The sequence below is a fragment of the Sceloporus undulatus genome, chromosome 2 (assembly GCF_019175285.1).
Source record: "Sceloporus undulatus isolate JIND9_A2432 ecotype Alabama chromosome 2, SceUnd_v1.1, whole genome shotgun sequence".
Lineage (NCBI taxonomy): Eukaryota > Metazoa > Chordata > Lepidosauria > Squamata > Phrynosomatidae > Sceloporus > Sceloporus undulatus.
In genome coordinates this window covers 107,368,947-107,387,820 of record NC_056523.1, presented here as the reverse complement: position 1 = coordinate 107,387,820, position 18,874 = coordinate 107,368,947, and the positions used below count along the sequence as shown (strand labels likewise).

Below are 18,874 nucleotides of genomic sequence, written 5' to 3'. Positions count from 1 at the left end.
CTGACTTGTGGCAACCATATCACAGGGTTATCTTGGCAATATTTATTCAAAGGGTGTTTGCCTTTGCCTCCCTCTTGAGGCTGAGAGAGCATGACTTGTCCAAGGCTTCCCAGTTCTGTTCCATGGCTGAGCTGGGATTTGAACCCTGATCTCCAGAGTCCTAGTCGAATGCTCAAATCACTACACCATGCTGGTCTTCCCATATACAGTCGACCTTCCATTTTCACGGGGGGGGGGGGGGGTGTCTGTTCCGGACACACACACACACACACCTGTGAAAACAGAGACTCTCGTTTATTCAAGGCCCATAGGCTTGAATGGGACGTGCCCCACTGAGGATAATAGAGGCCGCCCCTCTGTGTATAAACAAGAATGCAGATCTCAAGTCCGCAAGAAAGGAGGGGCGACTGTATATCCTAAATAGAGCTCCACCTCTCATTGTTTTGTGGGTTACCACTCCATTCTGAAAATTTGAGAAATATATGTTCATTTTTTGTTGCACAAAAATAAAGTGTCAATGAAGGACACTTGCAACATTATGTGTCACATAAGATTAAAATTTAAACAGCAATTGGACAAAAAAGTGAGAACAAAGGAAATAGCAGAGACAGACAACTGATGACACACTGTGAGAATATTTAAAAACAGATTACAGAAGCCCTCTATTACAAAGTGCCTTTTCTGTAATTCCTAGGAGGGTGGGCAGGAAGAAGAGATGAAGGGGCTCAATGCTTCTAGAAACATCACACTGTGTTCTTTTCCCAGTCCCTGGACTGTGGATTTACTTGATAATAAAGGAAATATATTCTGTACCATATATTTTTCTGTTGAATTTTAAAAAATATTTTCAAGCTTCAGTCCGTAGACAAAGAATCCCTGGATACAGATGACCAGCTGTACTATAGGAAAAAAAAGTTAAACTGTCACTATATCTGGTACAGGTCCCTATACATATGTGACCTTAAAAAAAATAACAATATTTAGAGGGTCAGAAAGTTTTCCTGAAAATGTTCCATTTCTTCCCCTACCCTCCAGAAAACCCATATCACTATTCTGTACATCAAGACTATTTTCATCATGTATTATTTTATATATTCCAAGGTGAAGCCTATGCATTGAAAAAGAAAAAGGAACAAGTCTGAAACCAGGTAGAACTAAATCATCTCACACTCCCTTTTATATTTATTTATTTATTGCCTTCAAAATTTCCCACACAGGATCTTTTTGCCACATTTCTTTTAATTAAAAGCAAGATAAACATGGCACAAGAAATCAATACATTTTAGACTCGGAGCAGTCAATGCTCCTGAATGCAGAAAGGAAAATTAGCTGCTTTTCTGCCAAGAGATTCCCTGAGGAGCCAGCATAATTAAATACAAGGTAGAATCACATCATCTCTCCGTCAATGGACAAAGCAGGATGCATGGACGTAAGTTACCAACATGGCAGGCACAATCACACAGGTCTTTCTCACTCTAGAAGGTACAAGGGCACTGAAGCCACCTCTTTATGAAAAGCAAGAAAGTACCACATTATCCAATATGTTGCTCTCTTATTAGTTCCCCTGGGAAACGGTACAGAAGCTTAGGGCATTTTGTATAGTAAAGGCCCCAGATTCAATCCATGCCATAGGGCTCAAAACAATCTAAAACCAGGAGAGGTGCTACCAGTCAGTGTGGAGAATACTCATCTAGATGGATATGTGATCTGATTCATTATAAAGCAATTTTCAAAATACATTCCAGTATTACAGACAGGAGAGCAATATGTTTTGGAATCCTAGGATATTGCATGCCTTTTGTTGTTAGCTGCCCTTATGTCAATTTCAATGAGACATCTCCAAGTCCCACTATCCTCCATTTCTCTGCTCAGGCCTGTGGCCTCCCTGGTCAAGTCTAACTATCTGACATGTGGCCTTCCTCTCTTCCTACAGCCCTCTTCTTTCCCCAGCATCATTGCCTTTTCTAATGATTCATACTTTCTCAGGATGTGGCCAAAGTACAACAGTTTCAATTTAGTCATCCTGGCTTTCAACGAGAATTCTGGCTTGATATGTTTTAGGATCCATGTGTTTGTCTTCTTAGCCATCCATGGTATTTTCAGCACTTTTCTCCAGCACCACTCTCAAATGAGTTAATTTTTCCTTTTATCAACTTTCTTCACTGGCCAGCTCTTGCATCTGTACATTGTGATTTGGAACACAACAGATTGGACTATCCTGACTTTAGTGTTCAGAGTTATATACTTGCACTTTAAGATCTTGTATATTTTTTTCATAGCTGCCCTTCCCATTCTTAGGGCCGAAACAGACAGCCCTTTTGTGACGCTGTCTGGGTGGCTTCAGAGCATGGTTTTTATATATCACATGTCCTGAAGTTGCCCTGAAGCCACACAGCCATTTACACGGGGGCAGCTTCATGACATTCCAGCAGTGCAGCGTTTAGCCACCCGAAAAAGGAGAGGCTCTGTGCTGCTACTTTTTTAGTTGGCTTCAAGGCAAATTGGGGTCATAGCGTGTGGTTGGCATGGCCTCAAGCTGCCTTCAGAAGGCGCACCCCTTCTGGCCATCTATTTCAGCCCTTAGTCACCTTCTGATTTCTTCACTACAAGCCCAAAACACACTGCAGAAATAACCCAAATCACATAATCTCTCCATCACTTTATCTACCCTGGCTCAGTGTAGGGAATTCTGGAAACTGGATAGTTTTGTGAGATCTTCTCTGCCAGAGGGCTCTGGGGCCACAATAAACTACAATTCCAAGGATACCCTAGCACTGAGCCAGAGCAGTTAAAGTGGTCTCAAACTAAATTATTTCTGGAGTGTGTTTTGGACCTGCAATCTCCAAACTGATCTATATTTGATCCAAGATATGGCAACTCGGAGCCTCAGAAGATAGCAATGGCAAACCTGCTCTGAAGAAACTTATCAAGAAAACCTCATGATAGGTTCATCTTAAAGTCACCATAAGTTGGAAATGACTTGAAGGCACAAACCAACAACAACAACGGGAACTCTTTGACTATTTGGATTTTTTCCTTGTCTTGTAGCTCTTCCATGGTCATTATTTTGTTTTGCATCCCTACAGTTTTCAAAATTTGAATGGTTTGGTTCCTACACATCACAGTGGAAAGGTGCCATGACCCAGGAGCCCAGTAGCGTATGGACAGGGACTCAAAGCCTGTCTTCATCACTGGCACCAGGACTAAGCAACACTGGAGAATGTGAGACCCTTGAGCCTGACGTGCATGAAACTCATGAGCCTAGGTGAGGACCAGTCAATCTCTGAAGGCAGCTGTAGTACTGGGTTGACACACTCTCCTCCAAGAGCTCTGTGGTCCCTGGTGCTGGTGCAGAGGATCAAACATGAGCTCCTGGAGAAAGCCAGAGGTCTATTCCTTTCTGGCGTGGGTGGGAGAAGAGTTTCCTATAGATCACATGTAGCCCTTTAAGGACATTTTGTTGCCCTCAGCATTCCCTCAAATGCCATTTGTCACATTTCTGGGCTTTTGTGGTTTTGGGCCTAGGAAATGCCTTTTTTTAAACAACAGACACTGAAAGTCACAATTTTATTTTATTTTATTTCCAAGGAAGCAGAAGGGGGTACAGACCTCCAACGCCTCCTGAGGGGCCAATGCACCCCCCTTGCCACCAATAGATGCCCACCCCTGCTTTAAAATTTCTTGAGAGCAGTAGCCGGGGCTAAGAAATACAGAAAGTTTCAGTTAAGTACCAGCCCTTCTTGGAGAAAGTGAACATTTGGAGATCTCCTACACTGCCTGAACAGGCCTGTAATGGGGTAGTAAATTCCAATATATGAAAAGTTTTTTTTTAAAGTACAGGTATATCTCAATTAAGTAAGTAGATGTGTTCCTGGTGTTACTTCTCTAACAAAAAAATTGATACCATAGGCAGAACTAGCATGGGAAGAATAAGTGTAGATCCCTACACTTAGGGATGCCATATCCCAGCGGCACCCGGGACTGTACCGGTTTTGGCGTTACTGGGCCCGTCCCGTCCCGGGTGCCGCCAAATCACGGGTTGGGGCCCGGCCACTAATGCGTGTGGCCAGCCGCACCGACCTCCTCTGTCTTCCCGCACAGCCGCGCCACCCATCTCCTCCTCCTCCGCCTCCTCTGCCCCAGGCCGGGGGCCAGCAGCAGCTCCCTCTGGCATGCACATGCGCATGCCTAAACGGAGCGCCATCGTCCCCTGGAAGCTGGCCAATGGCAGAGCAGCAGGGTCGAGGCTGATTCCAGCCCCAGTCTCCCATTGGCCAGCCTCAAGGAGGAGGTGGAGACTCAGACGAGGAGAAAGTAGAGTGAGACACTGGGCCAGCCAGGGGGAGGGGAAAGCGCACTTTCTTGGCACATGGAGAGGGGGAGGAGGAAGAGGGGGAAACAGGAGGAGGAGGAAGAAGAGAAGGAGGTGGGTGCCCATTTTTAAAGTTTTTTTCGCATGTCCTCCATTTTAAAAAATGTGTCCTACACTTGAAAATGTTGTTCTACATTTGTCCCGGTTTGGAGGTTCTGACTTATGGCAACCCTACCTACACTATAAAAAAGAAGAGCACTTAACATGTTTCAGCAAACCTTTTATTCAAAACTAGGAATATAAAGGTAAAGGTATTCCCTGTTGACAAGTTTGTCAAGTCATGTCTGATCATAGTGGGTGGTGCTCATCTCCATTACTAAGCCGAAGAGCCAGCATTGTCAGAGACTACTCTGTGATCATGCGGCCAGCATGATCGCACAGAACACCGTTTACCTTCCCACCATCTATTTGCATTTGCATGCTTTTAACTGCTAGGCTGGCAGAAGCTGGGACTAGTGATGTGAGCTAACCCCATCACAGTACCTGGGCTGCACATGTGAAATGGAACAACCAGGTTAAGTAAACTTTGCATAAATAAACATTTTGAACCTAACAGAGACCACTTGAAAGTGTCTTTCAAAATGGATTCAGGGATTATTCTTTTTTCAATGCCTTCCACTTTTCTTAAGATTTCCATTTTGGTGCCCAAACTTATACATCCATGTTTTTTAACATGTTGGGAAGAGCTGGTGAGGCAGGCTTTTCTGCTTTCCCCATTTCTCTCTGTTTTTCTATTCACATATTCTATTTACCTTGCCTGTTGTAGACAAGCACACTCAGGACTAGCTAAAGAATGATTTTCCCTCCAGCTTATGTTTTATTGTAGTGTTTGCTGCAAGACACCCTGCCCCAATTTCAATAGAGAAACATCTCTGTTTCTTCACGTTTCACCATTTCCCCTTTGCCAATGCTGCTAAAAGAAAACTTCCAGTTATCCACATGATGAGGAGGAAAGGGATGGTGGTGGACTTAAACAGACTTTGTAGGAAGATACTTCTTTGTCAGAAGCTTTGTTAAATGACATATAGTTGTACTTCTTTTGTACATACCTATGTTTTGTGCACAAAAATGCCAGATAGAAAAGCTCAACAAAGGATGGGGTGACTGACTTCAGGACAGGACAATACAGCATTCCCTTTAAGCTTTTAAGAAGAATTACCTCAAGAAAAGAGGTAAGCAAATATTGCAGAATATTTGCACTCCAATTAAAATATGTGTTAACTACTTAAGTGTCAATACAAAGGGGCTGTGCACACCGCCCCTAAGGGGCAGCCTGCAGCTGCCTTCAGGTGCGCTGGATCAGGGCTGTGGCAACCACATGCCACAGCCTCACTCTGGCCATTACAGGGCACAAAAAGGAGCCTCAAAAAGTACCTCCTTTTTGCGCCCTGGAAAGAGTGCAATAGCCACGTCGCCACAGCTTGAAAGTGCTCCTTTGGCACTGTGTTATGTGGATACAGCACCAGAGGAGCACCATGTGGTGTGGCGTGCGGCATCACAGCACCCTGAGGAGGAGCCAGGGCTTATGTCATGTAGATGCTACATTCTGACTCTGTCCCCAGGCTGGTCCAAACTGCCGGTCTCTCTATTTGTGCGCAAGGAATATAACATTAATACAGTCCTTGGAGTCTGGATCAAATTAGATTTGCTGAAATATTTTTTTAAAACTGCTCAACAGAGAAAGATGCAAAAAAATCAATACAGTGATCAATTGAGCTGTTCCTTGGATTTAATGTTCTCTACAGGGTTCTCCATCATCTTAGAGGAGTAGGTGGTCTGTGTTTTAAAAAAGAAACAGCAAACAGTTCTTCAAAGTGTAGCCTTTCAGTCTTAAAACTTTTTTTTTACATGCAGGACTTGTAGACTGTTGGGGTTCAGCATTCTAAGGTCAGAAAATCAGATAATTCACCAGGGTGTAATCACAGTAGATGATTCTATAGCAGTTTCTCCCCAGGGTTCTCTTTGCCTTCATCAATAGCACACATAGAAACAGATTTTAGAATTTCTCTTTGAAAGCCTTAGGATAAATTTATAAGGCTTTAATTGCGAAGACTGCATGGACCACTCTGGCTCTTCCTGTGATCAGAAACCAGATTAGACAGGCTCTTTCAATCTATTTTGGGATCATCCATATCCGCATGTCGGACAGGGCCATGTACCACAATTCATGTGTGGCTGACTTTCCATAGTCAGTCTAATAGTATCCTAGGAGGGGGAAAATGGCTGCCTTTCTTGGTACCATTATGTGAACAAGAAGAGGAAGAGGAGAGCCCAGGTAAGAGGCTCCAGCCACAGCCAGAGGAGGCTGGCAGTCCTGTCATGTCACTGGCAGAAGCAGAGTCCAGACCATCCTATGCAGTTTCTGGAGATCATGAGGAAGATAGAGAGGCAAGTCATTCCATGGGCCACTGTACATTAAAATACCAGTTGCAAAGGGACAAGAAATTTCCTGGTCTGCTTTAAAAGATAAACATTGAGCTAATAAGGTCAGCTGGGCTGATCTACAGCTGACTGTAAATTTGCTCAGCCAAGGCCATTCTGTTGCTGCAAACAATCAGCTCCAACATTCCTACTGTGAACTTGTCTGATGTCTCCAGCTTTGTGGGCTTCTGAACATCAGTGTGTGCCTTGGATTTTTCTTTCTGCCAACTGCTTTATCAGATCTGGACCAGGTTCAGGATTACTTTCCACATTTAGACGTTGGACTGCCTGGACCATACTTCTACTGACACACAAAGTGTGTGACCTGGGTCTGGCCTGCTTTTTCCACCATCTTGGAAAAATGAGGTCATCTCATCTGGGTGCTTTCCAGCATTATACAAGACAAAAGGTGGAGTAACAATGAGACAATGCCAAACTGAGACAGCAAGAAGTTGTCATTTGGGCCTATTCTTAATTTAAAGAGCTCAGTCAGCCAGGTAGGGGTATGATTATCAATTTCTAATATGGACACTGGCCCAAAATGATGTTGATAATCAAACGTAGGCTGTGGTGAAGTAGTTCAGGGATGCAAAACCTAAAAATTATTCAGAAGAAATAATTATCATCCCAAAGAAGCTATACAGTGCATGCCCATGGATCTGCAAATATAATTCAGGTTGAACACCAAAATCTAAATTTTCTGATCATTCAACAACCTTCTACTGACACCATGGGAAGAGGGTCAGTTTGGGTTTCTGATAAGATGTCTTGAACCACCGCTGGATGCTAAGAAAAATTTCTCCGTTTAATAAATAAAACAAGCCTCAGTGGGAAAAAATTATACATCAGATAAGAAATCTGCAAGAAGATCCATTCTGGAATAATTTAGGCTTCTCTGACTCCATGTCCTGAAGATATTACATTTTGTTTACTTCATGGTGCATAAATCTCTCAACAGCTACTACTCATGATGACTGTATATTACCTCCAGTATCAGGGGAAGTATAGCTGAATACCAAGTACTGGAGAATATGAATGGGAATAGGAGGATGCTGAGCTTATGGGCTTCCCAGAGGCATTTAGTGGGCTAAATGAGTGAACAAAAACACAGACATGGTGGCCCTTTGGGCTTATCTTGCAGGACCCATAGTATATTCTTATAAAGTGGCATGATCAATTTTTGCAATCATATGCCATCCAAAACAGAACCAGCACAATTCAAATATATGGTTCAGGTCCACACTATTTGGCAGACTGTGGCCCATTACAAACGGGCCGTTTTGTGCGTGCGGAGCGCGCACTAGGGTTAGAATGGGGCAGTGCTTCCGCACCCCCCTAACCCTAGTGCGCGCTCCGCACACACAAAATGGGGGCGGCCATTCCACACGGCCGCTGCCATGAGGACATCACGACCATGCTGCCTCTATACGGGGCGGTGCGAAAGTGACATCCTCGCTCCGCGCCAGGGCGCTTAGTACATTTTGCCGCTTCCCTGCAGCCTGAAAAGCGGCGGATCGGGGCCTCAGCGGCTGCCGTTCTAGCCACTGAGGCCCCGATACACCGGGGAAAGGGGCGGGTACAACCCGCCCAAATGGGCGGTCTGTAACCTGCCTGTATCTCCTTGTATGAACCAACCCAGACCCTGAGGCCCTTCTCTCTGTCCCACCACTATCACAAGCACGGTTGGTGGGGATGTGAAAAAGGGCCTTCTCGGTGGCTGCCCCTAGACTCTGGAGCTCCCCTGAGAGGCCAAAATGGCTCCCTCCCTCCTTGTTGGTCTTTCCCTGGAAGGCTAAGACCTACCTGTATAGACAGGCTTGGCTGTAAAGGACTGGCTTGGAATGTTGTTTTAAAGCAGTGGTTCCCAACCTTCCTAATGCTGCGACCCTTTAATACAGTTCCTCATGTTGTGGTGACCCAAACCCATGAAATTATTTTCAATGCTACTTCATAACTTTAATTAAATAGGTTTTTTCCAATGGCCTTAGGCGACCCCCATGAAAGGGTCATTCGACCCCCAAAGGGGTCCCGACCCACAGGTTGGGAACCACTGTTTTAAGTGTTTTATACAGTTTTATCTTTTAAAAATGTATTTTATTCTCTTAATAGCTATCTATTTCGACAGTGGAACACACTCCCTCAGAGTGTAGTGGAGTCTCCTTCCTTGGAGGTCTTTAAGCAGAGGCTGGATGGCCATCTGTTGGGGATGCTTTGATTTGGATTTCCTGCATGGCAGGGGGGTTGGACTGGATGGCCCATGCGGTCTCTTCCAACTCTATGATTCTATGATTCTATTTTAACATTGTAATAACTTAATTCCTTTTCAATGCCCCTCTTTTCTATGTTTTTAATTGTATTGGGGGTTTTTTAATATTGTGAAGCCGCTCTGAGTCCCAGTTCTGGGAAAAGAGCAGGATACAAATAAATATGACAACAACAACAACCTTCTAGCACCATCTTCCAATTAATATTGTGTGCGTGCATGTGTGCATGCATTTGTATGTGCTTTCATGTCACCTGTGGATTTATGACAATCCCATGAGTTTCATCAGGTTTTCTTAGGCAAGGAATACTCAGTGGTAGTTTGCCATTGCCTTCCTTTGAAATATAGCCTACAGCACCTGGTATTTCTTGGCAGTCTCCTATCCGAGTATTAATCAGGGCTGACCATGCTTAACTTCCAAGATCAGGCATGATCAGTTGCCTTCAGGGCATCTATATTTGGAGTATCTACCATGAATTAATTCTCACCAGAGAACTGTAACATCAACCCAGTTGGCAAATACACAGTTAGAGTACTTCTATAGCTAGAAGAGAAATAAAACTTTGAATAAAAGCTTAACAGTGTTTGGTCTGACTTTGCTTCTGGCCCTACATTACTGCAAATCCATATGCAAATCTAAAACAATCTGGCACTCACACACATAAGAGTTATTGTGTTTGAGGAAGAATTAAAAATTTAAGGTGATATGTACAGATGCCCTCGAAATTACAATTAACCTTCTTGTATTTTAGACTATTTACTCAGGGAAAATTAATTCACTCTTTTAGTGTTGACTGCCAAAAGCATATGATTAATAGTCTAGACCCAACAGCTCAGAGGGCAGAAATTGCAGATGGTATTTATTTCACCAGTTTAAGAGGTAGCATAAGATGCCTTCATTTATCATGCAGTCTGTTCCCCAAGCATCTTTCACTGAATGCCCAACAAACACTTGTAGACAGTACTCACTTGTGATAGGTTTTCTGTTTCTTCTTGTATTCATGAGCTATACTGGTGTGTGTGTTTTTTTTAAATAAAAAGAACTATGAAAATAAGAAAACAAATAGGGAGAACCATTTGCATGGGCAGAAAACCGTTTAGAAACAGAAGCATTAGAGAACAAAACTGCAACACAACCCAAAGGCAACATAATGGCAACATGATCTAATCTGTGCCAAATCCCTTTAAAGCAATGAAAGAACGAAGTGGGAGCCCTGCATGCAACACTTTAAGTAGAGCAGGGACAAGAAGTGTTGTCCCACCCGTGCTTATCTGATTTAAGAAAAGTGGTTGGGGAGCAGCAGATTTTGGGTGAAGGAAGGTGAAGAAAACACAGGCAGGGGAAGGCTTTAAATTATCACCATTTCCACTTTATAGGGATTTGGTAGAAACCAATTAATTCATTGTCTGGTCACTGGTGCAAGTATTTGGAGCCCCATATAGTTCAATTTCTCATTTTGCTTTCAATAGTGCATCTCCTGTGGCAAGTGAGGACCAAAGCAGACAAAACATTTCTTTACTGCAATCTTTTAATGGAGAAGTTTTGTTTCTGTTTTTTGGCTACAGACTATTTATCACTGCCTTGCCAGTAAATCCACCTTAAAGCAAAACATAAATAATACCATATAATAATCTGAATCTCTGTTACTTGAAACTTTGCTTGAAACTTTATTTCATCTTGCCTATTTCAGGGCCACCAGAGGGGGGAAAACGCACACTAAATCAAAGAAAAATGGGTAGATTAAGGTGCTTTATCTGGGTGCTGATCGATGCTATTAATGATGGCTAGAATGCACCTGAAATTAAACAGTATGGAAGGCAGTTACCTTCAAACACTCTTAAAGAGAGAAGACTATTTCAGACAGACATATATTAAAAGTTTCTATCTCGATCTGAGGCTTGCTCTGTCACAGTGGAGAAATCTACTCGAGGTGGCATCATGGTGAGGTGGTGGAGTAAGAAGACACAAAAGTGCATAAATTGGTACCTAAAAGGTTGTTGTTTTAGACTCTGCCTTATGGCAACCCAATTATAGGATTTTTCTGACAATATTTATTCAAAGGAGATTTCCATTGCCTTCCTCTTAGGTGGCTAAGGGAATGCAACATGTCAAAGGTCACCCAGTGGGTTTCCATGAATGACTGGGGATGTGATCCCTGATTTCCCAAAGTTCTAATCCAACACTCAAACCATTTCTCCATCTGGCTATATCATGAAAGGTACACCAAGATTGTTGTTTTTTAATGTTGGTCTCAGCCAGGATGAAGCTGGGCCTTGGTGAAAGCAACAACATGCCTTGAGCCAACACTGTCTGGTTTTCAGCAATATATATATTGTTCCTCCATCTAAATAGTAATATAATGCTGGAAGAATGAGCTACTAATCAGACACTCCAGGGTCAAAGTGCAGCAGATTTAGTGAGGCAAGGTTTGCTTATCTTACAAGGTTGTTTTAAGGATGACAGCAATGCAATATATACATGGACCGCTTTAAAGATTCCAAAGCTTTACATTTGCTAGGATGTTCTGCTGAGTAAACAGGCGCAGGAGTGTACTGTAGATATGCTATTTAAATGCTTAGTTGGAAATCTTTATGTTTCTTGATAAGAAGTTCAATCCTACAAATTTAAATCACCAAACAAACCTCTCTTTGCCAGCTAGGCTAACTCTCAATAATTGTGGGCTGTCAGGGAAACAAGGCTGCTGCCAAACTGCAGAAATAAAACAGCCACTTTAACTGCCATGGCTCTTGTAGGAGTGAACCCACACTGCAGAAATAAAGCAGTTTGACACCGTGACTCAATGCTATAGAAATGCTAGAATTTGTAGTTTGTTGTGGCAAGAGAGCTCTCTCACAGGGAAGGCTAACTATCTCACAAAACTACAAATACCAACATTCCATAGCATTGAGTCATGGCAATTAAAGTGGTGTCAAACTGCTTTATTTCTGCAGTGTGGGTTCATTCCTACAAGAAGCTGTTGGTTGTTTTAACATTCATCTGCAAAATCCTAAATAGTTTCCTCTGCTATGGTTGATCTTGGGATTCAGAGCAACTATGGAAAAGGGTACACTAAAGAAGAACTGATGGGGAGGAAATAGGAGAAGAAGCAATGGGTGGCGCATTTTGCCACTGCAGCCAGGGAAACTCACACACAGAGGCATATTGAACCAGCTTGGAAGAACAGATGTTTGTTTAGCCTGCAGGGGCCATGGCATGTCAGGCAGAGGTCTCTGGGTTCAGAAATCTGGTGTCTGCACATAATGCTAGGGGGAGTGGAAATCCTGTCTGAAACCCTGGGGAGCAACTGCCCCTAACAGCAAACACTACTGGGCTAGATCATCAAATGACTTGGCATGGAGTAGACTCCTACGTTCTTATGACACTACTTTAGGTAGGGTGCTTTCCCTTTGCTTGTCTTCTTATGGGATCCCCCAAAACATTTCCATCAGCCACTGTGAACAGTTCTGTGAGCCACATCTATACTTATAGGCCTCAAGCAATAAGCAGAAGAACTGTAGAGATTATACGACTGAGCGCCTAAATGCTTGCATCCCTTTCTTTTTCCTGGCTTTCTGCTCCATAAATATTAGAGCTGCTTTGGCCTCCAGAAATGGGTGGATATGTGATTGACACCTGCAGGAAGGCATCATCAAATCAGTTCAAGCAGGATGAACTAGGGTAACTAGACAGCGCTTAGTCAAAGGGACAGTGGATTGCAGCCAGAGCAAGGGTTGGGATAGTGCTTAGTTTACAGAATATTGAAGGAGAGCAAGAGTAATTAAGAAGAAAAAAACAACATTCACACTATTGTACACCCTAGGAAAACAGACTAAGATGTCTGGTTTCCTAGGGCATTCAATAGGGTGGATGTTGTTTTTCTCTGTTTAATATTAATATTTTAAGAGTCTGTTCTAAAGCAGTACATCAGACCCCTGGTATCCACTGGGGTTTAGCTCAAGGACCCATCTAGGATACCAAAAATCTGTGGATAATAAACACATTCTTTAAGGTCATCTATCACATGGAAATAGAAAAGGTAGTTAATATCTTTAAGTGACTAAATAGCTGGGCAGGTGAGAAGTTTAATCAAACATCCTATCAATCACAATCAAAACAGTGATATAGAATAATGTGGAATATGCTGTAACTGTAACATTTTAGCAAGGCCAGCCCTACCATTAGGTTGACTGAGGCAACTGCCTCAGGCAACAGATACAAAGGGCAGCAGGAACAGCCTCCTCAGTGTTACTAATGGATGTTTCAATTGTTCCCCCACACAGTTGGAAGGCAAAATGGGAGTTATCCCAGGCCTCTAAGCATAAGAGTCACCAGTGGAAAAAAAAGGAGTCAGCCAGCTCAGTCAGTTTCAGGGATAGATTACTGTTTTGTCCTTTGCTTCAGGCAGAAAAATGCCTTAGGCTGGGCCTGCATTTCAAACTGCAGACAGAGGACTTGAATATCCATTCTTACACACACACACACACACACACACACACACACTATAACACACGCACACTATATCATCATGAGAAACTATGGTTAAACAGAGGGCTCTAACCAACTCTTATCTCCAAGAATGCTAGTGTTCTACATCCTGGGAGAGGCTTTGCACAGTGAATCATTCCTTTATTTAACCAAGGCCTTTTGCTACCAAAGTTTATTTTCCACACAAGACAATCTCATCACTAGATCTAGCACATCTGTCATTTGGCCAAAATATTACAACTTCGACTGTGAAAGAAATAAAAGTCAAAATAGCATGGCACTTGGAGCTTGGAAGGACCTAGTCAGTTATAGTGGGAACTGAACAGGGGGCTCAATCACCAAGGCAAGTGCCTTGCCTAAGAAATGCATCTAAACTGCAGGATGTCCCAAACCCTGCTGCTTCTCTGAAAGGCCACTCAAAGAAAACTGGGTCATCCCAGTTGCAAAAGTAAGCCAACAAATACTGTACGGGCAAACCAATCATTGTGACACAGTTAAAATGAAATAAAGCAAGCAGAATCAGGCTTCCAGAGAAACTAAGGTCACATCATCTCAGGGAAATCATGGGAAAATATGGTCCACACCAGCCCCATGTTTCTTACCACAAATTCACAAGGAAAGGATGTTCCAGCCCCTGCATGATCTGTAGCTCTTTGAAGACATTTCGCACTTCATTCCGTTCTACGCATTTCTGCTTGTTCATATATTTCATGGCATACATTTTCTTGGTGTCATTCTTCTGGACAATGCATACCTACAGGAACAAATCAAGGCAACAGATTTTATAAAGTGGAAGGTGTAGAATAAATCTGCAGTACAGATATGTGACATCCATGCATTTTCTACTTATAGGGGGGAATAAAAGAACAATTTTTGATTGTTGCCTTATTTATTAAACCCCATTCTTATCTGGTCCAAGCTAATGTGCATCCACACTGCAAAATTAAAGCACTTTGACACCACTTTAACTGCAAAGACTCTATCCTACAGAATCCTGGGATTTGTAGTTTGGTGAGTTTGGGCTGGAACATACAGCCAGGAAGGGGTGGCTTGAAGCCGTCTCCATTGAAGATGCATTGCGGCCACAGTAAACACATGCTGTGGTCCCAAACCACTCTGAATCAGCCCTGAATAGGAGCTGAAAAGATCCACTCCGATTTGGGCTGGGAAAAGCCCCTGCCACAACCCAGGGCGGCTTCAAGATGCTCTGGCAGTGTGCAGCATGTAAACACTGCACTGCTGGAGCATCTTAAAGCCAACCATGCCTGGACAGCTGACTGGCTTCTGAGCAGCTTTAGAGCATGTAGCATGCAAATGCCACACTCCCAAGATGCCTAGAAGCAGGCTTTGATAGGCTGTTTGTTTTGGACCTTTGTCAGCCTGGTCTGTGCCTCACCAAACAACAAATCCCAGGATTCAGGCAATTAAAGTGGCATCAAACTGCCTTAACTCTGAAGTATAGATACACTTCTAGCCTCGCTGTCAACTGTTTTACAGTGGCATCACTAGGGGGGTACGGACCACAGCAGTGACACCCTAAGGAGGATGACACTAGTTCTCCTCAAACACCTACCTTTTGGCAAAAACAGGCTGTGGCATTCATCTGCTTCCCTTTAAAATGCTTTAAGAGATGGTGCGAGTGGGGTTATGTTCAATAGATGGAGAAAGGGGAGGCCCCGGAATATTTTAAAAATTAAAATGCAAGTTTCAGATTTTTAAATTTAAAAAAAATGTTAAACATTTTAAAAATGTTTTTTATTATTTTTAAATTTTCTTTAAAACATCACATTTTAACCAGATCTTCCATGTATATGTAAATACATTTAGGTTGTGCATATGATATTGTAATTTGAAAGTATAATTTTAATTCTGCTAGTTGTTTATATCACAACTATTGGCATTACATTCAGTGGCATATTGGAATTACAATTTACAAGTACTGTAACATTAGTGCAAAAAAGCACTATTAAGGATTCTGTATGGTGTGAAATGGGAGGGGGTCAATGGGTGGGTGACACCATGAGTTGCTGCAACAGGCGACACCAACTCTAGTGATAGCACTGCTGCTGGGAAGAATTATAAAGCAGATTGTTACTTTGCTTGCTGCTCTTGTATGAGAGAGAAGAATGTGAAAAAAAAAATCAGTTTTTCAACCCATTTTATTCTGTCTACCTGATTACCTATTTGATTGCATACTGATTTATCTTACACATGTACAAAGATCTAATCCAGTTTATCCGTTATCCATAACCCTCACTACGTACAGTAGCCACTTTTCCCTTAAAACAACATTGTGGGCTTTCTTGCTATTTTCTAGGAGAGAATCAAGCGACAAGAGAATCTACAATCAAGTTACAATCACAGAAAGTGGCATCTTGCAGAGCATCCTGTTCTGCTCTGCTACAATAATGCAGGGTAGAAGGATTCTACCCCCCCCCCCCCAAATTTGCATTCCCTTGGGATTAAATCTGTACAAGGTCTCACGCAAGTGACAGTCAGCAGCATAGCCAGAAGTAGATGGGGCAAGAATTTTTTCTTCTTCCCTGTCACTCCTCCTTTATCTCTCTCTCTCACACACACATGTACACACACATTCCCACTCCCTCCTCACCCAGCAAACTGCCAGCTTGCTCTTGGAAGAGGCTGCAAAGGGCTTCTGAACAAGAACCACATATGTCCCCATAACCAGGCAACAGGTTGTCTGCCTCTGTTGCAGAGGCTGTAGTGTATAGTACACCATTCCTTCCCAAACAGCAAATAATTTCCTCTTACACACTCCATCCAAACAGCAGAAAGGGGCGGGGGGAGGAAGAGAAAAAAGGCAAAATGCCAGCACATACTCATTCACTCCAGAGCAACATCTTCCTTCACTGGATGTTTGCACATAAATTCAGCAGCTCTGGTTTATTAATAAGAATCGTTTTAATATCCTGGAATATATTTTCAAGATTCTGGACATACAAGGAACAAACCTCTGGTTCTTCCTAGTACCTTGGGAGATAAGACATTGCAATATTTTCTAAAGACTTATTTTTTGGACCCGGCACATTATTTGCAAAAAACAAAAACATACCTTTCCAAAACTGCCTTTCCCAATGGCTCTCAAAATTTCAAAGTGGTCAAAGGTAACTGTAAAGAAGAACAAAGTTTTTTCTTTTAAAAAAGAAAAGCCTCAGCCATCAATATTAATATAACTAACTTCCAAAATTGTTACACAGTAAGAAAGACCATTTTGTTCCTTAGTCGTCACTACAAAATATTGGCTGTTTACTACAAAATGAGCTAATGTTGCTCAACAAATTACCCTGTTTTTTGTTAATATTCCTTTTCCACGTTGTTTCACATAAATAGGATTTTCATTATGGAATGTGTATTCACTTCTTAAAATGGAATCCAACCTTATTAGTATTGAATGGTTGGCAATATTGAATGTAAAGAGTTGACTTTTCAAATATTTAGCTTTTCTTCCTTATAATAATTATAACAAAATGATAACAATATAATTATTCTTTTTCTTAACTAAGTTCTGAATCACATTCAGTTTTGTCATGTTAGGATTATGTAAGCTTTCAAATTACTGTCAACTCTTCTTCAGGTAAAACAAAAGAGCAAATATTTGTCTCAATATAAATTGCAAGAATGAAAAACAAGTAGATTTGACTGATTGTGGGACATAAATATTTCCAATAAATATTCAGAGCAGAACTTTCTGACCTGAAACCTTGAAAGATTTGATTGGCCAACATAGCTATTGAACATGAGTCAACAGTGCGACGCAGCAGCTAAAAACGCCAATGCAATTTTAGGCTGCATCAGTAAAAGTATAGTGTCTAGATCAAGGGAAGTAATAGTGCCACTCTATTCTGCTCTGGTCAGGCCCCACCTGGAATATTGTGTCCAGTTCTGGGCACCACAACTCAAAAAGGACAATGAGAAACTGGAGCATGTCCAAAGGAGAGCAACTAAAATGGTGAAGGGTCTGGAAGCCATGCTCTACGAGGAACGACTCAGGGGGGCTGGGGATGTTTAGCCTGGAGAAGAGGAGGCTAAGAGGTGATATGATATTTAAATATTTGAAGGGATGTCATATTGAGGAGCAAGCAAGCTTGTTTTCTGCTGCTCCAGAGACTAGAACCCAGAACAATGGATTCAAGCTACAGGAAAAGAGATTCAACCTCAACATTAGGAGGAACTTCCTGACAGTAAGGGCTGTCCAACAGTGGAACACACTTCCTCGGAGTGTAGTGGAATCTCCCTCCTTGGAGGTTTTTAAACAGAGGCTGGATGGCCATCTATCAGGGATGCTTTGATTTGGATTCCTGCATGGCAGGGGGTTGGACTGGATGGCCCTTGCGGTCTCTTCCAACTCTATTATTCTATGATTCTATGAATAGGAACGCTGACTTCAGAATTGTATTTTATGATCCAAAATCATGTGCCACCTAACATTATAGTTTGGTGAAAAATGAGAGATAAGACAAATACATGCCAAAGCAAGACAGGCAGTGTCTTCAAATACAAAACATTTGCATCATTGTCTGCAAATCTGATTTAATGCCTTCCACAATGTCAGTGCCACATTCTGGTTATGGGAGGGGTAGCTGTATTAATCTGTTGCAGCAAAAACAACTGTGTCTTGTGGCATCTTAAACACTTGTTATTTGACATAATTTTTTGTGGACTTCAGATAAATGAAGTTGGCACATATATGCATTCATTCAAAGGCTAAACCTAGACCAAGCTTACATTCTAGACACTACTTTGCAGCAACATGACGGACAAATAAGTACTGCTCTATACCATAACCAAGAGGTATACACATATTATATGCTTCCAGCTTCCAATCCAGAACATACTACAAAATCCATTGTCTACGGCAGAATTTTTCAACCACGGTTTTGTAAAATCCACAATAGGTCATTAGGGGTTCTGTGAGAGGTTGTGAATGAGGAAAAATCTTTTTTGAGCTATAGATATAATTTTATGCAGGGATTCTCTGAGAGCTGGAAATTATTTCAAGCGTTCATTCAGGGTAAAAAGATTGGAAAAGGTTGGTCTAGAGCCAAGCCCTCCAGCACAACCTCTGCTCTCATATGTTGGACAGAGCCTTTCAACTAGAATATTTGTTTAAACCAGATTAAACAATATCAACCCAACAAAAGGAGGGGGCAATTCAAAAGGGACAGATTGATACTCAAGAACAATCATCTATAGCGGTGGCACTCAGTCTGGTACCAGTCCCCGGAGTGTCCAAGAAAGAAAGAAGAAGGTGCAGCCAATGGACACAAATTATTTTCTCATTTATTTAATTATTTTATTTTATATACTGTAT

General features: G+C 42.1%; 1 protein-coding gene across 1 annotated transcript in view; it reads right to left on the bottom strand.

The window, feature by feature from the left end:
* The window catches only part of STK32A (serine/threonine kinase 32A), a 106,164-nt gene that overhangs the window by 47,857 nt on the left and 39,433 nt on the right, over positions 1 to 18,874 (bottom strand). Inside the window, exons 4-5 of the mRNA XM_042447224.1 lie at positions 16,616 to 16,671; positions 14,145 to 14,296 (exon numbers count right to left, since the gene is read on the bottom strand). Of these exons, the coding sequence (XP_042303158.1) occupies positions 14,145 to 14,296; positions 16,616 to 16,671 (208 nt within the window). The remainder of the gene's footprint in view (positions 1 to 14,144; positions 14,297 to 16,615; positions 16,672 to 18,874) is intronic.